The 15,615-nt window shown below is 38.3% G+C and overlaps 1 protein-coding gene across 2 annotated transcripts in view; it reads right to left on the bottom strand.

The window, feature by feature from the left end:
• The window catches only part of itga3b (integrin, alpha 3b), a 90,243-nt gene that overhangs the window by 24,927 nt on the left and 49,701 nt on the right, over positions 1–15,615 (bottom strand). For both annotated transcript variants that reach the window (XM_061909144.1, XM_061909145.1), the window contains exons 7-17: positions 15,079–15,272; positions 10,092–10,180; positions 9,886–10,022; positions 9,729–9,815; positions 8,499–8,566; positions 8,279–8,424; positions 8,056–8,202; positions 2,997–3,094; positions 2,551–2,719; positions 2,307–2,381; positions 2,112–2,191 (exon numbers count right to left, since the gene is read on the bottom strand). In XM_061909144.1, the coding sequence (XP_061765128.1) occupies positions 2,112–2,191; positions 2,307–2,381; positions 2,551–2,719; positions 2,997–3,094; positions 8,056–8,202; positions 8,279–8,424; positions 8,499–8,566; positions 9,729–9,815; positions 9,886–10,022; positions 10,092–10,180; positions 15,079–15,272 (1,290 nt within the window). The remainder of the gene's footprint in view (positions 1–2,111; positions 2,192–2,306; positions 2,382–2,550; positions 2,720–2,996; positions 3,095–8,055; positions 8,203–8,278; positions 8,425–8,498; positions 8,567–9,728; positions 9,816–9,885; positions 10,023–10,091; positions 10,181–15,078; positions 15,273–15,615) is intronic.

Below are 15,615 nucleotides of genomic sequence, written 5' to 3'. Positions count from 1 at the left end.
ACTTCACCCACCTGCTCCTAATGCCACCCACACTGGTTTAAATGTAAAAATTAGATATCGGGTTTGACTTTGTAAAGCGCTTTGAGTCACTAGAGAAAAAGCGCTATATAAATATAATTCATTTCATTTCAATTAATTTCATCTCAATGCAGCGGTGTGTGAGTGATAGGAAAAAAAGCTCAGACTCGTGGGAGAAGTCGTTTGGCGCCATCTGCCTGTTTGCATTTAGAATTATGTGGACCCCAGAATAAGGCTTTTTAAAACCCTTTTCTCTGGGAAAAAAAACACTGCTATAATATGCTGTGATGCATTAACAAGTGTTAGTCCTTTTATTTGCCACTTGGACATGTCGACAGCATCTTTGTCATGTAAATGCAACAATTGTACAACCCATCGGGCCAGGGCCCGTTGTTGGGCGGTACTCTGTCATTATGTACTTTTTCTGCACTTTTAGAATGAGAATATCGAACAAACACAAGAAGTCTGGAGCTAAAGTCAAAGAGAAGTTTCTTAAGTGCAAAACATATGACTAAAGTGGTTCATTTGCACTTCAATTTCATTGACAGTTTATTTAAGAATCATAAATGTTATAATTAATTTGAATTAATTTTGTTAAAATGTATTTCTTTAAGCACTTCGTAATTGTAAGTATATTTATTTTTCATCAGTTTTTAGGAGTTCCTTCTTATGCAGTATATTCCATTAATGTGATTTAGGGCTATATAAGTAAACATTGATTGATTGATTATTTACATTGTAATCAGCCTGACCTAAGCCTTGATAATACTCTTTGTGATAACACATTGTTTCATATCATATCTTATAGTTGACAAGGTTTACCCTGTTGAACTGTAAGTAGGTTAGATACAATTATTGAATATGATTAAAATCAAATGTAAGATTACTAATTCAGTGTTAATATTTGGGTGGGCCCTGGGACCATCTGTAGTAGAAAAGTTGGGCCCTGAAGGCAAAAAGGTTAAGAACCCCTGATCTAATCTACCGGTATTTGATTTACAGTATATAACTATCTTAGTAACCGCGCTTACTAAGATTACTATGGGACATACTTTTTTTATGATGCAAATTATTGTCTTTAAATAAAATAGTATTTATCTAAAAATATTAAAGGTATATAAAAAAAGATAGATACAAAATTCTCAACTAAAAGCTCATAATGGACGTTTTCTGATAAAAGATAAAAGCATTGATAGCATGGAGAGTGCAAACCATTTCGACTGCTTTTTCGTCGTCACACTACTACCAGCAGCCACTAGGGGGCAGCCTGTAGGCATCTGGGGAATGCTATAAGACAGTGGTTCTCAACCTTTTTTCAGTGATGTACCCCCTGTGAACATTTTTTTAATTCAAGTACCCCCTAATCAGAGCAAAGCATTTTTGGTTGAAAAAAAGTAATAAAGAAGTAAAATACAGCACTATGTCATCAGGTTCTGATTTATTAAATTGTATAACAGTGCAAAATATTGCTCATTTGTAGTGGTCTTTCTTGAACTATTTGGAAAAAAATATATAAAAATTTACTAAAAACTTGTTGAAAAATAATCAAGTGATTCAATCATAAATAAAGATTTCCACACATAAAAGTAATCATCAACTTAAAGTGCCCTCTTTGGGGATTGTAATAGACATCCATCTGGATACATGAACTTAATTCTAAACATTTCTTCACAAAAAAAAAAGTCTTTAACATCAATAATTATGGAACATGTCCACAAAAAAGTTAGTTGTCAACACTGAATATTGCATTGTTGCAATTTTTTCACAGTTTATGAACTTACATTCATATTTTGTTGAAGTATTATTCACTAAATATATTTATAAATAATTTTTGAATTGTTACTATTTTTAGAATATTTTTATAAAATCTCACGTACCCCTTGGCATACCTTCAAGTACCCCCAGGGGTACGCGTACCCCCATTTGAGAACCACTGCTATAATATGCTGTGATGCATTAACCAGTGTTAGTACTTTTATTTGCCACTTGGACATGTCGACAGCATCTTTGATCACACACACAACATTTCTAAGGACATTTTCAGTACTTTGATACAAAATTTAAAAGAAGACATCAATGTATCCAAATCTTACGTGGAAAGAAGCAGCTGAGATTCGATATGCCGGGTGTACAGATCTATACCTGACGTCTCCAACCTCAAGCCAAGTGACACCTGATGGCATTGAAACATTAGCCACACTTTATTACTTGTATTTTCATTTTATTTTGTTTTTTAGCAGGAAGCAAAATAACTGACAAAATAACTTAAAAGTGGGAATGTACTGTACCTTTTCTTTGCCTCTAAGTGGATTCCCCAATTCACAAATAACTGTGCCTTCGTAACGACATTCTACATCGTGGTCCTGGAAGAAAAGAAGAGGTTTAATAGCTTCATGATACATGAGGCACTTTATTAAGTGCATCAAAACTCAACTTCATTATCAGAGTAAAAGCAAAACACAGGCTGCTCCAAATGTGTGGGTATATAATATATTATATTGCTCTGGTGCTGCTGCTCTCCAGTGGACGTACCTGGGATCTGACGGCAGAGTATTTTAGAGCGTCGGGGATGGTGACATTGAGCATGGCCTGGTGAGCATCCTCAGCTAGCTTCCCTCCAGATGGAAAGTTGGTCACCTCCACCATCAGCATTATTATCTTCATACTGCGGTTGAACTGAAATATTTGGAATGTGTCCTGTCTGGGCACAGGAACATCATTTAAGCATGCTTTCTTTGTTTTAACACACACACACATACGCGCACGCGCGCACGCACACACACACACACACACACACACACACACACACACACACACACACACACACACACACACACACACACACACACACACACACACACACACACACACACACACACACACACACACACACACACACACACACACACACACACACACACACACACAGAGATGCAAGTGTTGCAAAAGAGGCTTCACTATTCGGATTGTATCCTCACCTTGGGAACGATTTTTCCTTATTGTTGGCAAAATGAGCCGTGACCTGCAGGTTGCTGGTGCATTTGTTGTCCGAGCCACACTCCTTTTGGAAGTTTATCTACAGAAAGTGGCAACAATGATGTCATCTTGACATGAGCTCAATGGACACATCTTTAGGAAGACCATTCTGTCGGGTTTAGTAGAGTGATTCAGTTAACAAAGTCTAGGTAAAACGTAGTAAATGGTAAATTGGTTATACTGGTATAGCGCTTTTCAACCTTCAAGGTGCTCAAAGCGCTTTGACACTATTTCCACATTCACCCATTCACACACACATTCACACACTGATGGCGGTAGCTGCCATGCAAGGCCCAAACCACGACCCATCAGAAGCAAGGGTGAAGTGTCTTGCTCAAGGACACAACGGACGTGACGAGGTTGATAGCAGGTGGGGATCGAACAAGGAACTGTGGCACTGTTGCTGGCACGGCCACTCTCCAAACTGCGCAACGACTTACCCAAAAATAATAAAATAATATAATAAATAAGCCACAATGTATCCCACCAGGCATCTTTGCATGCATTCCAATAGCAAGTGCTATTTATTGGGGAAGTTGTCAGTACTGTACTGCAATTTCCTGACTATAAGCCGCAACTTTTCAGGAAAAAAATCGTATCCTGGTATTTTTTTTCTTATTAGTCGAGATTGATATATACAGTATCACGTTAATGACATCACCATTTTTGTCATGTTTGAATATTACATCGCAAATAAGTGAACGTGAAGACATCAGAAGGATTAAAAATATGTATATTTTTGTCAGGGGTTGAACACGACAGATTTACTGAAGAACATTATACCACTGTTTCAGACAACAGGCTCAATGTACAATATCTTACTGTATCATTGCTACACATACTGCCAGTGTTATATTAAAAAAATCCATTTTGTGCACAGCTCCTAATGTTAATATGTATGTTAACATTATTAAAGCTATTGTTATTGTGTAAGTTACATGCACAGGGGTGTGAGACTGGAGCACCAACATTTTTCATTGTAAAATTTACAAACCTTGTAAACGACAAAACATTAAGTTATTTACTTATAAATGTTTGTTTGTTTATTTCGTCCAGCGGCACAGGTGCGTGCTTCCCCTCTGAGATCTGCTCTGATTTTAAATATGATATACACCTAATTGTACATGTCATATTTCACTGTATTGATGTACAGATGATATATGTTGGGCACACCACATCCAGAAGTAATGCCGTTTCTCAATGGATGGTGTAATATAAAGATGCACATTACGCTAGTTTACTCTATGCTAAAAACAAATCAACAGTCATACTTATTAAAATCGTTGACTAACTCTGACATTTTGGAAATTTTACTATGTACCTTTACCTACTTTTTGTTGGATTATAATTGGTCATATCTGCACTATTTAAAGCCAGCAACATCACACCTTTAAAGGCCTACTGAAACCCACTACTACCGACCACGCAGTCTGATAGTTTATATATCAATGATGAAATATTAACATTGCAACACATGCCAATACGGCATTTTTAGTTACCTAAATTGCAATTTTAAATTTCCCGGGAGTTTCGTCTTGAAAATGATGTGTAATGATGACGTGTACGCAAGACGTCACGGGTTTTTAGGAAGTATGAGCGCTGCGCACACACACAGCTAAAAGTCGTCTGCTTTAACGGCATAATTACACAGTATTTTGGACATCTGTGTTGCTGAATCTTTTGCAATTTGTTCAATTAATAATGGAGAAGTCAAAGTAGAAAGATGGAGTTGTGAAACTTTAGCCTTTAGCCCCACAAACACACGGTGATTCCTTGTTTAAAATTCCTGGAGGTGAAACTTTACTATGGACTTTACATGAATCACGAGGGAATGTCAACCAGCAGTTTTCGGTGAGAAAATTGTGGTTAAAAAGTCGCTTCTTACCGGAGAAAAGCTGAGCTTGTGCCGTCCATAGCTGCCGTCGACTTCCCTCAGACACTGCGCGTCAACACACCCGTGGACACACCCCTCCGACTATCAGGTAATATTAAACTCACTAAAACACTAACAACACAATAGAACGATAAGGGATTTCCCAGAATTATCCTAGTAAATGTGTTTAAAAATATCGGAATCCGTCCCAATGCAATCGCGTTTTTTTTTTTTTCTAGTCCGTCGCTATCAATATCATCAAACATGAATCTTTCATCCTCGCTCAAATTAATGGAGAAATTGTCGTTTTCTCGGTCCGAATAGCACTTTTTGTTGAATGCTCCCATTAAAATCAATGTGAATATGTGAGGAGCCATCACACTTGTGACTTCATCGTCTGCGACTTCCGATAGAGGCAGGGCTTTTCTCTTAACACCGAAAGTTGCGAATTTTATCGTGGATGTTCTCTACTAAATCCTTTCAGCAAAAATATGGCAATATCGCAAAATGGTCAAGTATGACACATAGAATGGACCTGCTATTCCCATTTAAATAAGAAAATCTCATTTCAGTAGGCCTTTAACTCAGCAAAGTCTCACAACAGGGTGAGACCTCTTTTCTACTTACGTACATATTATATTATCTTTGTGTTGATGTTGTATCAGTCGTCTTTGGCAGGAAAGTCTTGTGTCTTTTTTTAACCATTCTAATACTACATATTAATATTAATACACATTACACTACATATTATATATACATATTAAAACTGTCCTTCATTACTATTGAAGAAAAACCTTTTTTGCGACATACTGTATATCGATATCCTGCGATGAGGTGGCGACTTGTCCAGGGTGTACCCCGCCTTCCGCCCGATTGTAGCTGAGATAGGCGCCAGCGCCCCCCGCGAACCCCAAAAGGGAATAAGCGGTAGAAAATGGATGGATGGATGGATGTATAACGATATCGTTTTATCTCCTTGCCCTGCTTTGACTCCTGTGGCACATTCAATTCTGCGGCTAATTTATAGATGTTTCCGGGTTCACAAGCTTCACATGCCGCCAATAAATGTATCCTCATTACAGAATCGGAATCAGAAGTACTTTTTTAATCCCCGAGGGGAAATTAAGCGTTATTGAATTAAATTAAAATGAATTACATCAGAAAAGTTTAAACTGCGAGTGAAGAAGACAGCACGAGCTTAGAGGAGAACTTGCCTCGTGACAAAAGTGAAAACTAGGTTAACAAAATGTCGGATGAAGACATTTTTCATCACTCACACCAAAAAAGATGACTACCACTACCTGACCAGTAGCAGAAGACCAAGCGGTCCACACGTGCGGGAAGACTACTTCCCTTCCTGAGAACTTGTTTTACTGCAATTATCAGTTCATCATGGTTTTCTTTTTCAAAAATGCTTTATTTCAGTAAATATTACATACAGTACATCCCAAAACTACAATTATTTAAGAATACAGTATTTATTTTGAAACAGAAGATAATGGTAATTTTGGCGATAATACTTCAGATTTTTTTTTTTTTATCTACCCCTTAGCCCTTTTTATATTTTTCTTATCTTTCATTACTATATAAAGTATTCTTTCTATTGAATAAACAATATTATTAATAATAATAAACCACTACTAAAATATTCAAATATCACAGCACGTGAGGTCGCAGACGTTTTGTTGCAAAATATTCTTAAAAAGAAGTGACATAGAAGGAAGGAGGGATAACTATATCGGAGGAAGAATGGACAATAATATGGAAATATCAATGGACTTGTACCAGCTCACCCAAGTGGAGGGAGTTTGGCTGGAAAAGTTTGATCAGATTTTTCATTACACCTTCTCAGAAGTCTCACTATGATAACTCCCCTCCCTGCTGGAGAAATTGTGGGAATTCAAACGCAAACCACTACCATGTTTTCTGGGACTGCTCCACTATAAAGGACTATTGGAAAGAGATACACCAAGCTTTACAGGATATTTTTAAACGAGAAATACCCCTTGAAAGTAAAACTTTTTTTTTTGGACTTGCACCTCAAGATAAATACTTAATTAATATCGTACTGGTGGCTTGTAAAAAGACCATAACTAGGAAATTGATATCCCAGGAGAGCCCAACTTTGAAGCAATGGATGGAAACCACAATGGACATATATAAAATGGACAAGATAACTGCCTTTATTAATTACAAATTTGAGAAATGTACTTCATACTGGGAAAACTGGGTCAATGATGTCACGCCACATAAGCCTGATTTAAATCTCTGGAATTAGTGTACTGTTTAAAAAATAAAAAATAAAAAGATTACTCCCTATATATATATATATATATATATATATATATATATATATATATATATTTATATATATATATATATATATACACATATAAATATCTGTATGAATTTATTTTATTTTATTTCTGTTTATTATTATTATCAATGTATTATCTATTTTTTGCTTATTTAATTGATACCTTGTTTTTGTTATCTCTGTTTCTTTTTTATTTTTTGGGGGGGGGGGGTGGGTGGTATGATTGGTATATAAACAAAAACACTTTTGACATTTAGGGCAGACAACGGTTATGTGATGTATGTGAATATGATTTAGTGGATGGAAATGTCTGATGCTGGATGTCAATAAAAAAAAAAAGAAAAAAAAAAAAAAGAAGTGACATAGAGTTTGCGCATGTGTGGACCGATCGGATCCTCCTGAAGCGGTCAGGTAGTGACAACGACTTTAACAATTTCAAAGCGCGGGAGGACGAGGAGGATGAAGACAGCGCTTAATGACTTTTCTGGTGTGTTACAGGCACTGTCTTTTGTTAAATTTGTGAATGAACAAAAGTGACTGCGTAAACATTTTATGTTTCTAAACCTGTGGCTTATAGACATGCGCAAAATAGAATCTTTCCAAACATTAAGTAAATGCGGCTTGTTTTTAGGTGCACTCTATAGTCTGCAAAATACGGTATACTAAGTAATGTTTGCGGATGTGTGTTTTGCAAACAAAGTGTCAACAAAAAAATAAAAACAACAACATTGATTGCACATATCGCAGTGGATTGTGCAGGTGCACCCATTGATGTGGCCGATGGTTGCATACAAACAATAGACTTCCATACCTCATTTCTTTGGGTGAGTTTCTGCTCCTGACTGAGAATAGGGTATGAGTCCAAGTTCTGAATGGAGCGTCTCGATTTAGGTTTTTGTTCGTGTAAGGACATGTTGACGGAGAAGACCACCGGCTCCAGTTTGTCCCTCACAGGCGCCTTTAAATGCATCCAGTAAGTTTATATTGTTGTGTGCGCATGACATGCATTACAAACATAACAATGGATACCGTACCATAACAGTCAACGAGAGAACTTGACACTTCGATTTAGCAGACAGCAGGGTCAGCAGGCCTGTGTACGTGTCACCGTTGTTTTCCTGGAAGCGAACACGTGGACTCCTTCTTCTCTCCATGTCAGCCTCCACTGTGTACTTCACCGCTGTCAAGACAACACATTAAAGAAAGATTATATTGTTTGTTTACAGAAGCAATATTATTTGATGACTGACTCACTGATGTTTTTGTTGAAGTTTTTGTTGCCATTGCTTAGGGTGAAAGACATGCAGAGAGTGGCTGTGATGCTGTAAAACACAAAATTTAAATATATATATACATTTGCCAACACTATTAATTAAAGGCCTACTGAAACCCACTACTACCGACCATGCAGTCTGATAGTTTATATCTCAATGATGGAATATTAACACTGCAACACATGCCAATACGGCCGGTTTAGTTTACTAAAATTGCAGTTTTAAATTTTCCGCGGAGTTTCTTGTTGAAAACGTCGCGGAATGATGACGCGTGCGCGTGATGTCACGGACTGTAGAGGACATATTAGCGCAGCACTATTTGCGGCTAAAAGTCGTCTCTTATCATCGCGCAATTAAACAATATTCTGGACACCTGTGTTGCTGAATCTTTTGCAATTTGTTCAATTAATAATGGAGAAGTCAAAGTAGAAAGATGGAGTTGGGAAGCTTTAGCCTTTAGCCACACACACACACGGTGATTCCTTGTTTAAAATTCCCGGAGGTGAAGCTTTACTATGGATCAGAGTGGTCAGGCGAACATGGATCCTGACCACTTGTCAACCGGCAGGTTTCGGTGACAAAATTGTGGTTATAAGTCGGCTCTTACCGGAGATCAGCTGCCGTCGACTTCCCTCAGAGACTGGCCTCAAGACACCCGTGGACACACCCTTCCGACTATCAGGTACTATTTAATCTCACTATAACACGAGCAACACAATAGAGAGATAAAGGATTTCCCATAATTATCCTAGAAATGTGTCTAAAAACATCTGAATCCGTCCCAATGCAATCGCCTTTTTTTTTTAACTTTATTTATTTTTTAATTTTTTTTTCTAGTCCTACGCTTTCAATATCATCATCCACAAATCTTTCATCTTCGCTCAAATTAATGGGGAAATTGTCATTTTCTCGGTCCGAATAGCTCTTGCTGATGGAGGTTCCCATTATAAACAATGTGAGGACGTGAGGAGCCCTCACCCTTGTGACGTCATCGTCTGCGACTTCCGGTGAAGGCGAGGCTTTTTTATCAGCACCAAAAGTTGCGAACTTTATCGTCGATGTTCTCTACTAAATCCTTTCAGCAAAAATATGGCAGTATAGCGAAATGATCAAGTATGTCACATAGAATGGACCTGCTATCCCCGTTTAAATAAGAACATCTCATTTCAGTAGGCCTTTAAACAAGCCATTTTCTGATTAACAGCCTCACCATGGTATATTTCCTTTGCACTGATTAGGATCCACAATATTGGGCTCCACAGTAAAAGTCTTAGTTAAGTGGACCACTGGCCGAGTCCTGTCAACAACAAGGGAACATTTATTGTCAAAATGGCATTGAGCCTTTGAGGACTCCTTTCTACACAAACCTGAGCAGGGCAATGCGGTCATCAAGAGAGCCAACTAAGATATCTGGGTAGCTGTTGTCATCCATGTCCAGGCCTCCACTGATGGAGTAGCCGAACGTCTTGAACCCGCCATTATCCACTGACTTTCCCTCAATCACCTGTAGTGGGCGACAAAGACATTGTCATAATGATTAAAGTGAAGAAAACATCAGGACGTCTGTTGTTACCTGACTTGGCTCCTTTGAGATTCCCTTTTTACTCCCCGTCCATATGAAGACCTTGCCTGTGTCATGGAACGGAGCTCCAACTGCAAAGTCTGCAAAGAGATGTAATAATGGTGTATGGCTATTTTGTCAATCCTGATATGCTATCTCCACACCATACTGAGGTGAAAACATCTGTGTGTGTGTGTGTGTGCACGTGAGTGCCTCTCCCAGAAATAAAGCCTTATCACTGCTTGTATGTAGTTTTATACTTCAGATGTGTCAGGATTCTCACAGTTGGGTTATGTTTTGTTTTTTTCTCTGTTTGTTTTATATCCTGTCAGCGCTCTTATTTTGGTTCATTTTCCTGCATGTCTCCCTGAGCGCTTGTTTCCCTCACCTGTACCTGATTGGCAGTCTGGCACACCGGTTGGCAATTGCCTATTAGGCTCCCAGTTATACCTGCCTCTCCCTCCAGTCAGTGCCGGATTATTGTTTGCTGTGGACTGCTTGCTGTCTCCAGTTCTCCCTGGTTCCGCTTCTATTGTCAGCTGTTTCTTGTATGCTGGGAGCTATTCCCTGTTCCTATCTCCTGGTTCGTGTTTTACCTGCATTTTTTGGACATTATAACCATGTTTTCCTGCACCAAGCCTGCCATCTCTGCATCTTGGGGTTTTTCACCAACACTTCCTGACAAGATGAAGCGTATCATGTTAGTTAAAGTTTGCCTTTCCGTTTGGTATCGAATTTGTATGTAGACATAAAGGCCTACTGAAACCCACTACTACCGACCACGCAGTCTGATAGTTTATATATCAATAATGAAATATTAACATTGCAACACATGCCAATACGGCCTTTTTAGTTTACTAAATTACAATTTTAAATTTCCCATGGAGTTTCTTGTTGAAAACGTCGTGGAATGATGACGCGTGCGCGTGACGTCTCGGACTGTAGAGGACATATTAGCGCAGCACCATTTGGGGCTAAAAGTGGTCTCTTTTCATCGCGCAATTAAACAGTATTCTGGACATCTGTGTTGCTGAATCTTTTCCAATTTGTTCAATTAATAATGGAGAAGTCAAAGTAGAAAGATGGATGTGGGAATCTTTAGCCTTTAGCCACACAAACACTCGGTGATTCCTTGTTTAAAATTCCCAGATATGAAGCTTTACTATGGATCAGAGCGGTCAAGCGAACATGATTCCCGACTACTTGTCAACCGGCAGGTTTCGGTGAGAAAATTGTGGTAAAAGGTCGCCTCTTACCGGAGATCAGCTGAGCTTGCGCCGTCCATGCAGCAGCCGTCGACTTACCTCAGAGACTGGCGTCAAGACACCCGTGGACACACCCCTCAACTATCAGGTACTATTTAATCTCACTAAAACACTAGCAACACAATAGAAAGATAAGGGATTTCCCTGAATGATCCTAGTAAATGTGTCTAAAAACATCCCAATGCAATCGCCTTTTTTTTTTAAAAACTTGTATTTTTTCTTTTAACTTTTTTTTTAACTTTATCTTTTATTTTTTGTAGTCCTTCGCTATCAATATCATCATCCACGAATCGTTCATCCTCGCTCAAATTAATGGAGAAATTGTCGTTTTCTCTTGCTGCTGGAGGCTCCCATTATAAACAATGTGAGGACGTGAGGAGCCCTCACCCTTGTGACGTCATCGTCTGCGACTTCCGGTAAAGGCAAGGCTTTTTTATTAGCGACCAAAAGTTGCGAACTTTATCGCCGATGTTCTCTACTAAATTTTTTCAGCAAAAATATGGCAATATTGCGGAATGATCAAGTTTAACATAGCATGGACCTGCTATCCCCGTTTAAATAAGAAAATCTAATTTCAGTAGGCCTTTAAAGGGGAACTACACTTTTTTGGAATTTTGCCTGTAATTTACAATCCTATAACTGGTTAATAAACGTGAATAAAAGTCCACTTACAATGGAACCATGACATCATTGTGTCTATTTATACCATAAAATCAAATACATAACCGCCAAATACACTCCATTTTAGGGTTGTCCCGATACCAATAATTTAGTACCGATACCAGTATCAAAATGTATATAAATAGTTTGATACTTTTCCAAATAAAAGGGAACTACAAAACATTTCAATACTGGCTCTATTTTAACAGAATATCTTACACTACATTAAACACTCAGTCAAATAACAATTTTACAAGGTTAAAATAAAAATTAAAAGGCATTAACACATCGGACATTTCTTGTTGCACTCGAACAATTTACAATTTGCCATTTTACATATAGTATGCCATAATCAAGGGTTAGATTAGAATATAAAAAAGTTTTACTGACATTCTACTAATTTATTCATGATTTATGGTTGCCACTCCTGGTTTGTGCTTTAGGAAAAAAACTATTATTAATTATTAATTAGGCACTATCAACAAAACTATGGATAAGATAAGCCATGTAGTAGGCAAAACACATTAATTAAAGACAAAACACACATTTTTGGATTTTGTTGCAAAATTCTGTCATTTTAACTACATTAGTTGTCGCTGAATGCAGCAATTTTGACTACGCTAATATTTGGCAGCTGTGTGCGCGTTAATGTATCTGTATGTGCACTATGGTACATTTTTATTCTACTTTATATCTTTTGTTTTTTCCCTTTTGTAGTGCCCTTGTGTGCATTATCCTTTCCATCCTTATGCTTTCCAATTTAGTAACTGAGTTACTGTGTGGAACAATTTCCCTTGTGGATCATTAGTTTGTCTAAGTCTTAATATGTTTGGGAGAATGGCAACATGTTGGCTGAGTGACGTCAGTGAGTGAATGGGCAGGTAAAGAGAGAAAGAGAGAGGGAGCGCGTGCACTACGGAATAGAAGGATGATCCTTGTGCAGATCTGATAGTTTTTTATTTAGATGTTTACCTAAGTCTGAAGCAAAGGTGGTAATACTAATCGCCACATTTGGCGAGGCGTGTTTTAAAGCAGCTGTTGTGAGAGTAGCGTTAGTGTGTGTGTGCTCCTTTAAGAATGGCAGTATGAGGGGTGAGTGTTGTGAGTAAGTGAGTGGGCAAGAAGGAGAGGTAGCATGTTCAGGAGTGTCAATAGCATGGGGGATATCTGGTTGGGCCCGGTGGAAATTATATATAATGTGACCAAGTTGTAACTAATCAACGGCCTCGTCATTCTGAACAAAGAGCAGGGCTTTATGGACACATTGCCCGGTAAAGTGAAGGGTGTTACCCCCAACAAAACATCGGTCCTGGAGGGAACGTCTCCTCTGTGCTCCTCGACCACGGTCTGGGAGCCGACAATCAGGAAGGATTTGAAACAGCACTTGCAACACGGTGCCTCCCTGTTTAAAGCGTCACCTTTATTGTTAGTTTTGAAGACCAAATACCTCCATATTGCGCTTCATGCACCCTCTTTATTAACTAGTAGAATTATTGTTTTTTGCCATTCTTCCCTACCACGATGTTATTGCTTGTATGCACTTTGTGTGTGCGTTTTGAGACACTCAACATCACTTGCCTGGGGTCTGTAGTCAGCACGGCATTTAGATGAAAGAACGGTACCGGTATTATTCAAAGGTTGAAAAGTACCGATTCCAATTGATTAGTACCGCAAAACTTTATTAGTACCGGTATACCGTACAACCTTACTACATTTATATTTTGTGACCTGAATAATAACCAAGTATTAGCAATATTGTTGCCCTGCGATGAGGTAGCGACTTGTCCAGGGTGTACGCCGCCTTCCACCCGAATGCAGGTGAGATACGCACCACCGACCCCAAACGGGACAAGCGGTAGAAAATGCATGGATGGATAGCAATATTGTTACTGTGAGCCAGTGCTTCTCAAACATTTTCTGTTGTGCCCTCCCCCCCCCGCCAGGAAAAAGAAAATAATTTCCTCCCCTCCAAATTTCACTGTGACTATAAATAGTATAATTTGTGTATACAATTGTTATAACTGTACCTCTGCATAACATTGTAAGCTTGCCTTTCTTTGTCTCTCAGCGGGGTTACAGTGAACTTCATCATATTTTGGTACAGAAAAAAAAAGCATGTTCTTTGAGGCACAGCATTTACTTATATGACACAATCCAAACAACCTTTCATAGTCAAGGCGACAAAAAAACTAAAATAAATGCAACTAACATAAAGGTCAACACACATGGTCACACATAACAACCTGCTAACGGAACATTGTGGATATTATGAAAAACAACCAAACAAAATAAAAAATTCTAAGTAACACCTATTTAAGAACATTAAAGTGCTTGATGGGAAACGTGTAATCCACTCTCTCCACACTTATCCGTGTTTGGAGCATTTTAGCTACTTGATATTTCTGATTGATTACAAACTTTAAGAAGGTCGTCACGGAACTAAACAAGGTAGGATGACTTTCACACACTCTTAATATTCAACTATATTAATTATATATCCATTATATTAATGATATGTCAATCATACTAATATAATAAATATATGTATTTGGCCGCCAGTTACATTTCTTATAGCAGCTGGATGGCTTAAGGCGCTGATTGAAAAATTCAATTGATGTGTTTGGTATTTGCTTGCGAATATTTAAGACTTTTTTTCTCATGTATGAAAAAAACTTATTGCAATATCCATTTCTTGAGTCTGGAGCACATGCTCACATTTCATGCAAAGGTGCACCTTTAGTGTCCTAAAATAGTCTGTTTCATTAATGCACTGCTTCTAAAAATGCCCAGTACACGTACATTTCTTCTGCATGTTTCAAAACATAGCAAAACGCCGCAGGTGGGAGCATAACATGAATGTGCAGTAAATGAGTATTTCCATGGTGACAGCAGGTAGTACATGCAAAATCCTCATTGAAATAAAACGGGCTGCAACAGTTATGAATTGTACATGCAGTTTTAGGAGATGACATCCAACACACCCACTAACGGTTCATGCAATGTTATGGTTTGCACACGCTGTTTAGCACTATGTAGTTGGATCTTAGTAGATATGTCTCAGTTTTTCTGCCTACCTTGGAATCCATCCTGGTTGATGTCACCAATGGCGGCCACTGCGAGGCCAAATGCAGAGGATGCAGGCCCCTTCAGCACTATGGTGGCAGTCTTCTGGAAGGATCCATTCTCATTCATATAGATATAGACAGCTCCTCCCTCGTCCTTCATGCGGTCAAAGTAAAAGGGGGCCCCCACTATCAGGTCGTTCCAACTGAAAGGCACAACAAAAACACAAAAATGTATGCTCTAAATGTGAACAAAAAAATAAATTATATAAAGTCTAAATTCCTGTCTGTCAGAGACATCACAAGACTTTCAATCATGCATTCAGGGGAGAGGCTGTGATTTTTGCAATGATATCATGAAAAACACCTGAAATGGGCTGCTGACAGCTTTTCAACTCAGCTTCAATGCATTCTCTGCATATTATGGCTGAGCTGCATAGGTCTCTAATTACTATGAATGCAGAACACAAAACATCCCAATGTCTTAATTATATCTCTGAGTGTCATATTCATAATTCCTTTAAGCATTTAAAGGCTTATATTTCCACA

The sequence above is a fragment of the Nerophis ophidion genome, linkage group LG08 (assembly GCF_033978795.1).
Source record: "Nerophis ophidion isolate RoL-2023_Sa linkage group LG08, RoL_Noph_v1.0, whole genome shotgun sequence".
In the NCBI taxonomy this organism is placed as follows: domain Eukaryota; kingdom Metazoa; phylum Chordata; class Actinopteri; order Syngnathiformes; family Syngnathidae; genus Nerophis; species Nerophis ophidion.
The sequence above is the reverse complement of the archived record's forward strand: the minus strand, read 5'-3'. Positions and strand labels throughout refer to the sequence as shown.